The following is an 11,080-nucleotide window of genomic DNA, read 5'->3' on the forward strand; positions in this document are numbered from 1 at the left end:
TTCTGGCATAAACCTAGGCGGCATCAAGGATGTGCTATGAGCAACTGCAGCAATTGTGGTGAATGATGAATTGACCAAGAAATTGACTATAAGCAAAGGAACAAGACAAGGTTGCCCGTTGTCTCCACTGTTGTTCATTTTAGTATTGGAGATTCTGATGATACAAATACGACAAGACGAGGAAATTCGAGGAATAAAAATAAAGGACTATTCATACAAGGTCAGAGCATTTGCGGATGACATAATGTTAATTGTAGAGGACCCACTGGAGAACATGCCAAAAGTGATAGATAAGATCAAGGAGTTTGGAGACTTGGCAGATTTCTTCATCAACAAAAAGAAGTCAAAGATACTATGCAAAAACATGACTAAGCAGAAACAACAATTGTTAATGGAAACAACGGATTGTGAAGTAACAAGTAAGGTGAAATATTTGGGAATTGAACTGACTGCAAAGAATATAGATTTGTTCAAGAATAATTATGAAAAATTGTGGATTCAGATTGAGAGAGACTTGATTAAATGGAATAGGCTCAATCTGTCATGGTTGGGTAGGATTGCAGCGGTTAAAATGAATGTGTTACCAAGAGTGATGTTTTTGCTACAGACAATACCAATCATCAGAGACTCTAAACAATTTGAAAAATGGCAGAGGAAAATATCAGATTTTGTATGGGCAGGCAAGAAGCCTCGAGTGAAAATGAAAGTTTTACAAGAGGCAAAGGAAAGAGGCGGAATGCAACTGCCCAACCTGAGACTTTACCACGATGCAATCTGCCTAGTTTGGTTGAAAGAGTGGATGACATTAAAGAACAAGAAACTATTAGCCCTAGAGGGATATAAAAAAATATTTGGATGGCATGCATACCTATGGCATGACAAAGTAAAGGTCAACTCGATGTTCCTGCACCATTTTGTACGGAGAAGTCTATACACAATCTGGAAGAAGTACAGAATTTATCTACAAGAAGGAACTCCTTGGTGGGTGGTTCCATATGAGGTGATAGACCCGAGAGCTGTTGATAACGAAAGACAATGTTTGACTTATAAAGAAATAACTAAAATAGAAGCATCTAAACTTAGAATAAAGACGCAAGAGGAACTATCACCGAATTACGACTGGTTCCAGTATAGACAGATCAGAGATTTGTATAACTCGGACTCTGTAAAGGGAGGTATACGAATAGAGAATTCGGAACTAGAGCAGACCCTTCTTAAAGAGGACAAGAAAAGAATATGCAAGGTATACCAAGTACTGTTGAAATGGTATACTGAGGATGAGACAGTTAAAACACAAATGGTGAAATGGGCTATAAATTTTAACAAAGAGATAACAATGGAGGCATGGGAATACTTGTGGAAGACTACAATGAAGACAACGACATGTACAAATATTAAAGAGAATATCTATAAAATGATTTATCGTTGGTACATGACACCAAAGAAGATTGCGCTAGGGAATTTGAACACTTCTAATAAATGCTGGAAATGTAGGAAGCATGAGGGCTCCCTCTATCATATGTGGTGGTCGTGTGAGGTAGCTAGGCAGTACTGGGGGGAAATAATAAGAGAAATGAGTGAAATTTTACAATTTCAAATAAATAAGAACCCAGAACTCCTGCTACTAAACTTGGGAATGGAGGGAATTCCAGCCCATCATAGGACGTTGATATTTTATATGACAGCAGCAGCTAGACTTTTGTATGCGCAAAAATGGAAAGTACAAGAAGTGCCAACTATTGAAGATTGGACCTACAAATTGCTGTACATGGCAGAAATGGACAAGATGACAAGAAAACTGAGAAATCTGGACTCAGGGCAGTTTAACACAGATTGGGAGAAGCTGAAACAATATCTGGAGAAGAAATGGGAGGTGGGAGGAAAACTGTGGCAGTTTGAGAACTACTGAAGTATAATAAAATGTAGAGGGGGGTGACTTTACCGGGGGGGGAAGAGATAAATGTGAATTTATAAGCAGTTAGATTAACAGATTGATATATATATAGATATATATTGGTTAATAAATAGAATATTGATAGAAAATAATTAAGGATAAGGATTAAATATACGGATTGAGTAATCAACAATATTTTCTTTCTTTGATAAGATTTGTATAATGCACCAAACTGAATGTATAGACGAGTCAAATTGATTGACTATGTGACGAGAGTTATATAGAATTACCATAAAAAGATAGAATGAGTAATACATAGAGAATAAGTTAAATTGTTTGATTTAAATGTGTAAGATTTTTATGGTTTATGATATATAGGTTTATGATATATAGAAATATTCAAAATTGGAAAATGGGATAAATTGTTTATCCAAGATGGAAACAAAGACTTACAGTTTGGGTATACAATAAGAAAAGTAGTTAAGGATGTACTGCTTAGTATAATGGAGAATATGTATTTGTTTTAGATAGAGAAATTTAATAGAAGTAAGGGAAAAGGGACAAAGGGTTGGAAAACTGTTGGAAGTCAACAAAAGGGGGGAAAGGGAGGGGGTTAGAAATGAAAAATTTGGGGAAAATTGAATGTAAATGTAAAAATAACGGATTCTAACCCAATAAAAAAATTTTCAAAAAAAAAAAAAAAAAGGATGTGCTATGAGCAGACAAGGACTCCGTTTCCTAAATTCCTCCCAGCCTAGATATGTCCCCGATGCCAACATAATGTTACCTCAGTAAAAATTCTGATGTAGCCCATAGAGACTCATGCAAAGAGAAAGTGCCCCTTATAAGTTCCTACCCACTACTAAGCACTAGTACATCTTTTTATGTCAATCAAGCCTGCAGGCAATCACAGCCCTCCCCAGTAGCCAATCATATGCCCCCATAGCTTCCAATCACAACCTTCCATTCAAGTCCTATATAAACCCCAATTTAGAGACCCATGGTAAGATGACAGGACACATAGCATGGGACTGTATCTCTCTAGCCCATGCTGTGCACACTTATAGTACACAGCCTTGCACTTTATGGTGTGAACAGCACATATATGGTGTTTAGCGCCACAGAGTGGGCACTTAGCAGAAACAGCTAAGAGAGCAAACAAACATTGTTCTTTTATAGTCTGAACAGTCTTCTGCTCAGAACCCCTAAATATATTCCATTTCAGGACACAGACACCAAAGGGGAGACCCTGCTCGCCACAATGGCACGTGCAAGGACTATGCAACTCACACAGTTAAGCAAAGGAGGGGGAATTCCAGCCCCCAAATGGGATTGCTGCAACCATCTCCCTCAGCCCAGTGGTCCTAGTCTATGTATTGCCTCAACTATCCTGACTCTCAAAATAACTGCTTGTGCTGAATGGGGGAGGGAGGGGTAGATAGGCTGGCACTCTAGTACGATGCCTTCAGCACAATACCAGGCTTGTCACTGTCGCTCTCTCCCCTACAGGTGAGGTACACAGCAAGCACAACCACAGTCTGATTAGCCATGCAGGTCTCGTGATGGGGGGGTGGAGGTGGTTTGGAATGAATGGAGGGCAAAGATTGTGGGGCTGAATGGGAGTAGAAAAACAAAATCAAAATGGTCTGGCCGTTTGAAATGAATTGTATGACATCCTTGCGTGTATTGTTAGGATCATGTTCATTATTTGTATGCTCCTAAGTATGGCACCTTCCTGGGATCATTGCCTGAGCTAAATGAGCTATGGGACTGTGGAAATACTGTGGCTGGACTGGCCATGTTTCCTCCCTATGTACCCCTCTTGCAAAATAGGACTTGGCTATAGGAAAAGGTTCAAATCCACATCTGTGGAGCTCTCTGGAGTATGTTAACTCCAGGGTTTCTCCTGCTTGTGGAGTAAAGGAGCTGCCTGCTCTCTCCTCTCTGGTAGCTGTGTAACATCTGTGGGCCATGGATGCACTGCTGGGCAATGGTTCCCTACACTGGTGGCTGCCAATCAGAGGGAGTGGGGGAGGGCACTCTGTTTCATGACCTTGTTTTCAAAAGGTAACCATTTTTACCCTCGAGCATGCACACTAAAAACATGGCAGTTGGAACAGGAAAATAGTAAAGAGTCCAGTAGCACCTTTAAGACCAACCAACTTTACTGTAGCATAAGCTTTCGAGAACCACAGTTCTCTTTGTCAGTTGCAACAGGGAATCAGGTGACCACAAGGACTAACAGATACATAGGAAAAGCCCCTGGGCACTGGAGCATAAAGCCTGGGAGGGAGTCCACCCAACGGCTTAATAATACTGCGGTAGTTGCTTCTTACCAGGGTTCACTTCTGAGCTGGAGCAAAAGGAGAGGCCAACCAGCAGTAGAATTGGCAAATAGAGCATCCTTGAAGACGTGGGAAGAGTGTCCCCACAGCCCGTGGGTCAGTCGGGCAGTGCTCCCTGTTCGTCAGTCGCTGCCATTCAAATTTCTGAAAGAGACATAGAGAAAGGACGTTGGCTTGGAGCAAGATTTCCAGGTTAGGTATGCTTCTGTGGCTTCATGAGAATTTATATATTTTTTATTTTTTATTTACTGTAGCATAATACCAAGTGAGGTGGGTCTATGTGGCTTCATAATGTTAAAAAAAATTGGTTGTCAGAAGTCCAGAAAGCATTCTAGCTGACCCATAAATCAGTATACCCAGTACACTTTTTTTCTTTGGTAAACAGTAGCTTGGTGGGGATGGAGTGGGGGGTCGGGTTGAACTCATTCAATAATATTTTAGCAAGGCACCCTAAGACAAATGTTGGGACAATGATTTGTACAATAAGTACAAGTTTTAAAAAAGATGGGTGGCATGAACGACTAATGGAATGCATTGGTTCTTTCTGAACGACTATAGGATTGCACGGTGTGCTTCCTCAATCATCCTGTGGAAAATCAGTGCATTCTTATAGTTATTTTCTGTAATTCCCTTTAGCATTACCCCCCCCCAAATAGGGACTATCCCTTGTAAAGATGAAACATTGGAGTGTATACAGATGAGCAAGGTGAAGGCCATCATAGCATATCTTTAGACAATATGGATCCACTAGATTCCAGTCTATGGCAATTTTAAAATATCAGCATAAATTGGGGAAAATCTAGCTGGTTAGTTTCTCTGTTTCCCAAACACACATGTCTTATGAAATGTGAGTGAGCCCTCTGAATTATTGTCCTCTGTATATATGACTCTCCGCTTTAAACCTCTCTCCTTCTGCCCAAGCACAAAGAGCAAGGTGACAGCAAAAGAGACCAAAGCCCTCTGCTGTGACCTGATGGAGAGACAGGAAAGTGTTAAATTCTCCTTGCCGGGGGCCTGGGGCGGATCCAGTTGCTAATTACTAACAGCTGGCAGAATCCATACTTTGACAAAAAAATCCTATTACAGTCATTGGAAGAACAGAAACTTCTCCTTGGCTGGAGAGCCATCAATGCAGTGGGATAAGAGGGAAGGAGGCAGTGGGAGGCAGTGGGATAAGAGGGAAAGAAGAAGCCAACACAGCTAGCTTCCACTTTGGGTGGAAAGCACCCATAGTCCACCGTTTTGATGTCAGGCAAATACACAGGATTCCTGCCACCCTCTGAAAGGAGGAAATGCATTGCTGAGGCCCTGCCACATCTGTCAACCTTCTGTTCCCATCTCCAAAGCCTTTTGTTAGCTCACTAGATCCTCCCTATCAGTTCCTGGCTTCTTCCCCACTTTCATGTTTTTGTAGTCCCCTGATCGTTTCTGCTCCCCCAGTTTTGCCCCTGCTGGATAGTCATCCATTCTCCAGCTACATACAATGAATGTCAACATTCATTGACATTGACAAGATGACAATTTCAAAATGTTATACCTTCAAGTGGGAGAAGCAATAAAGAAATAAGCAAAATATCCACCTACCCCAAAAACCAAAAATATTTCATGCATCTACTAACTGCCCCTCATGTTACCCTCCTTACCACTTTCTCTCATGCTCACAGCCTAACCTACTTCACAGGGTCGTTGTGAGTTTAAAAGCAAGGTAATGAAAAGATGTTTTCCTCTCTGAGCTCTTTGGAGAAAGGATTAAACAATAACAGTAATAAACAATGTTCTTGCACATTCATGTGATTACACGCTCTCTCATCTAACTTTGGGTCAAGCTGCTCCTGCAATATGATCCAACTCCACAGAGTTGAATCTGAAGCTAGAAACATCCAAACCCACCAGATCCTCCTCCAACTATAAAATACCCAATCCCTTCCCCCAAGTTGCCTGCATCATGCTCTGTACATGACTGTTGGGAGGTGAATCTAACATGCAAGTACTAGAAATGAGGAACATTTGGGATTGGAGCAGGGACTTGAAAGCAGCAAGATAATTCTGGTAAAGAGCTCCGTCTCTGCACTGCCCAGCATCCCTGGCCAGCTAACTAGTTGGCTATCCACTTCGATGGTTCAAGATTGCTTAACAGGACAAAGACTGGCAAAATTTGTGAGATCCAGTCTCCAGATAGTAATACACACAAACAACATATATATAAACCAAGGTGAGAAAATTGTTGTAGAAGAATTAGATGCAGGGCATACATTTAGGCTAGAAGATGGGTGGGCTCTACCTCTTAATCTGTACAACCCCATATCTCAAAGCCAGCCCCATCATAAGGGAGGCTGAGGTAGCCTGCAGATTTTGGAATTTATTTATTTGCTTACTTCATTTATAGTCTGCTTTTCTTGCAGACACTCAACATGGATACTATTTAGGGTGGAAAATTGTCAGTCCTTCAGCTGATTATTGTATTTTTAAAAGTATGAGGGATGCCAGTTTAGTTTTCTGCCTCAGGTACCCAAACTCATGCAAAAGTTGATGGTTCCCAAGAGGATTCAGAAAGGGGTGGCCATTGTCATTATCCATATCATCTGTTTAGAGGTGGCAGTGTTTCCCAAAAGATAGGCAGAGAAAAAATTATTCATGTCACCCCTTTAAAACCGGAGGGCTGAGGAAAATACCTTCTCGTGCTCTCCCATAATTGTACCCATTGTTTAGGGATGTATGATAGTAATTATCAGGCCCTTCCTACCCAGCCTTAAGCCATTCCGTTTCAAAAAAAGCAAGAAAGTGCATCATTCTCTCTCTCTTTTTTTTGTCTGCACACGTACTGGATATTTATTACCCGTTTGTTGTGTGCTGTTGGCACATGACTCAAGGGGGATGCTTTCCTCATGGGAATACTGTAGATTTTGGCTGAAAGAATATTGGCACTGCAATCCTTTGAGCGAACAACATTGCACATTTCTTGCGCGTTCAGAACAACATTTTTGGAGTTGAAAAAGTCAGATCCCTTCCCCTTCCCAGCTAGCAAACCAAGCCAGTGTTGATATCCTCTGCCTTTCCTTAGGCCACAGGGGAGGGAGAGGCGCCCACAAGCCCCCTATAACCCCCTTTTCCTGCCCACGCCTGTTTCCTGTCGCCAGGAAACCCCATTGAGTCCCCCCACCCACCCCATGAAGCGTGACAAGAAGGCGCGAGAAGCTAGGCCAGGCCCTGTGGCTCAAGGATGCCCCGGCGAGCTGCCAACATTGTCTTTAGAAAAAGAAATAAATAAAGCACTTGGACAGGCTGCACAGGAGCCCGCGCATACCCCCACCCACACACAAAGGAGGACCACAAGGAGATTGGGAAGAGGGAGCCCCTGGAAAGCAAGACCCTACCTGCCCAGCCTAGCCTCTCCGCCACCTCCACCATGGCGATCACAGCCTCTCTACTCGCCTTCCCAACAGCCCTTCCCCTCACAAGCAACTTTTCCAGCAGCAGCAGATCAGCTCAAACTTTCTGAAACTCCTCCTCTGCTCCGTCCCTCCACACAGGCCCTGGAGACTCCCTTGCTTTTGTCACTCCTGTTCCTATGGCAACCCCTGACGGAGGCCATGGAAAAGAGCAAGATTTTGTGAGGCAAAGCTGCTGTCTCTTTTGCCTCCCTCCTCCTTCCTTTCTTCGCCCCCTCCCCTCCAGCCCTTGCTCCAGCCCTCTTGGCAAGGAGCAACACGACTCTAGTGCTTGGGCCAGGCCTGCCTGGACAGCGGCCAGGCATTGCATGCAAACGAGGAAAACCACAACACAAAAGCAGTTTCAGAAAACAGGGGCCAGGGAGCTCAAGCCCAGGCCGTGTTCCGGCCCCCCACCCCAGCTTCCAAGCTGTTCCCACACACTGGGAAGCTGGGCTGGTTTTCGCTCTTTACTATACTGCTGCTCCAAGCAGACCAGGACTGAGCCTACTGAACCTCACTAGTTGCAAAGAAATTATGGCTGGCCAAAACCAAGGATGGCTTGGCTTGTAAAGATATCAGTCCATAGAAGCACAGAGTGTCTAGCACATGCGCTCCCCAAGCACATGAAGAACTACCACATTTAGAGACAAGGCTATTGTACAGTGTGTAACATTTAAACCTTTCTTCAGGGGCCAATTCCAAGTCTGCGGTTAGCCCATCCTCAAGGACCAAATGATAGCTGTATTTATGGTTAGATTTTCCCTCCCCCTGCAGTCAAATTGGCTACTGATGATTAGCACTGATGTGTTTTGCCTTCTGTTTAGGACTGTCAACTCCAGGTTGGGATAATCCTGGAGATTTGGGGGCAGAGCCTGTGGAGGGAAAAATCTGGGGGAGAGGGAACTCAGCCGGGATGTGATGCCATAGAGTTCATCCTCCAAAGCAGTTATTTTCTCCAGGGCAAATTGTAGTCTGGAGATCTAGTTGAAATTCCAGGAGATCTAACTCCAGGCCCCCATGTGGAGGTTGGCAACCCTAGTTCTGCTACAACATAAGGCTCAGCTTGTTTCACAAATTACAGTTTTGTGGTGTATGCCCGACACTTATCTACACATTATGCAGCAGCAAAGCCAAATTTGTCATTGACTTGAACATTCAACAGGGAGCAACAGCTCATTTTGATTGAGACTAAATGCCAAAGGTGTGTTTAACCACTTCCTTGAAGTACTTCACATTATCTCAGTAGTTCTCACAGCAACCATGTGAGGAAGGTCAGTCTTCACTATCCTCACACGCACCTTGCAATATGTGGATGAAGCTGAACAATAGTCTAGTCCTCTTTAGGAGGTAAACCTGTGTCTAGGCTGAACTTTAGAGTACAGCGGAGGGCTCACATTGTTGTGTGCTCCTCTTTGCACACAGCAAACTTAGCATGTTGGACAGAAAGATTTTGGCTAGCCTCTTTGCTAATTTTCTATGCCCTGTTTGTTTGGCCCTCTAGGTAGGGTTGTCAACCTCCAGATGTGGTCTGGAGACCTTCTGGAATCACAAATGATCTTTAGACAACAGAGATCAGTTCCCCCGGTTGCTTTGGTAGGTGGATTCTATAACATTATACCTGCTGCGGTCCCTCCCCTCCCCTCCCCAGGCTCCACCATCCAAAACTCTGGGAATTTTCCTACCTGGATTTAGCATTTCCAGGACAACTAGTTGGCCACTGTGTGAAACAAGATGCTGGACTAGATGGATGACCGCTCTGATCCATCAGGGCTCTTATTATGTTAAATTTAAAACATCTTCGGATGTAAACAAAACAAATAATGAGAGAAGTGTCACGCTCAAAAGTATATTTTAAGCCCATGGGTATTTCCATCTGGACTTTTTTTTCATCTTGGATTCCATACTGCAGTTCAGTTTTCAGGAGCATCCATCCAACATCATCCTCTATTCATCCTTGCTTCTATTTCATTCCATTCTTTATTGAGATCTTTCCCAAACCAGGATGGTGCGGGGTTTTGGTATTATTTGTTTTTAAAGATTTAGGGTTGCAAGCTCCAAGTTGGAAAATTCCTGGGGATCTGGCGGGTGAAACCTGGAGAAAGTGGGGTTTGGGGAGGGAAAGGATCTTGGCATGGCATAATTCCATAGAGTCCACCCCCCAAAGTAGCCATTTTCTCCAGGTGAACTGATCTCTGTGGCCTGGAGACCAGTTGTAATTCCAGGAGATCTCCAGCCACTACCTGGAGACTGGCAGCCCTAGATTGTAATCACAGTGCCATTGGATGCCACATGGATGGGAAGGCATGCACTTTTGCAGCTCCTGTCCATACACTGCAATGAAAAGGGCTAGAATCTTGTTCGAAGCTATAACCAATCGTGATTAAGTATTCCTGTACATAATTGTATATAGTTAACTATTACTTTGTTGTTCTTTGTTAACTCTGTTAACTGATTTTAATATGTTAATAAAAATATTACTTAAAAAAAAGAAAAAAAAAGAAAAAAGAAAAGGGCTAGAAACTTAAACTTTATATAAAATGAAAGCTGGGAACTATTAAATCATAACTATAAATTGTTATAATGCTATAGCATTCTAGCAATTCCCATTTTTAAAAAGCCCTCTAGTGGAGAAAGGCAATGGCTGAGGGTAGTGGCAGGAGGCTTTAGCAAAGAAAATAAGGAGAAAATGGCTGTGTAGATGCTCCAGGGGCATTCTCAGTAGCACAAGAGCAATACACAGATTTTTTTTGTGCAGAAGGAAACAATTTTTTTTTAAATCTCTAAATACAATAAATACCTTTTTGCAAACATCTATCCAATATCTGGGATTGGCTCTGTTGAGCGTACACTGAATTGTAAACCCAGATTTACATCAACTCAGCCTCTTGTCTTGTATGTTCTTTCTTATGATGTACCACCAGATCACCATCCTCAGGCCATTTATTCCAGGGTAGTTTATCCATTGTTGGTAGAATTGCTGTGAATACCCAATTTATGCCGTGCAACTTGCAAGTTTCTCTTTGGGAGTGTGACTCCAGGACAAGCGTCCCAAAGGCCGTTGAGAGAACAGCCATTCTGATTACATCAGCTGACCTTTTCTTTTTGAATGTACAAACTGGCCAGCAGAGCTCCAATGAGCCAGTTTTTATATAAACATGAAGGAAAGGCGGTAAGAAAGGGGAGTAACTAATTTTCAATGCACGCAAACACCTCGGACATATCCCTGGCCCTTGTTTCTCCCCTTCTGGACCCAAAGGAGAACAGGAAATGGGAGAAGACAGTTTAAAAAACACTGTGGAGGACTCTGATTTTAATTGGGGGCAAGGGAAATTTCCTGGCCAGTGCCATTTTCCAAACCTGTAACAGCCCTGCAGGTAGGATTTGGACTGGATCCAAGAGAGGGTGGGGTT

At 42.9% G+C, this 11,080-nt stretch overlaps 1 protein-coding gene across 1 annotated transcript in view; it reads right to left on the reverse strand.

The window, feature by feature from the left end:
* The window catches only part of LOC129342591 (discoidin domain-containing receptor 2-like), a 29,509-nt gene extending 21,811 nt beyond the window's left edge, over positions 1 to 7,698 (reverse strand). Inside the window, exons 1-2 of the mRNA XM_054998434.1 lie at positions 7,614 to 7,698; positions 4,231 to 4,383 (exon numbers count right to left, since the gene is read on the reverse strand). Coding sequence (XP_054854409.1) covers positions 4,231 to 4,297 — 67 coding nt within the window. The 5' untranslated portion in view covers positions 4,298 to 4,383; positions 7,614 to 7,698. The remainder of the gene's footprint in view (positions 1 to 4,230; positions 4,384 to 7,613) is intronic.
* Positions 7,699 to 11,080: the final 3,382 nt, after the last annotated feature.

Source organism: Eublepharis macularius, chromosome 14 (assembly GCF_028583425.1).
Source record: "Eublepharis macularius isolate TG4126 chromosome 14, MPM_Emac_v1.0, whole genome shotgun sequence".
Lineage (NCBI taxonomy): Eukaryota > Metazoa > Chordata > Lepidosauria > Squamata > Eublepharidae > Eublepharis > Eublepharis macularius.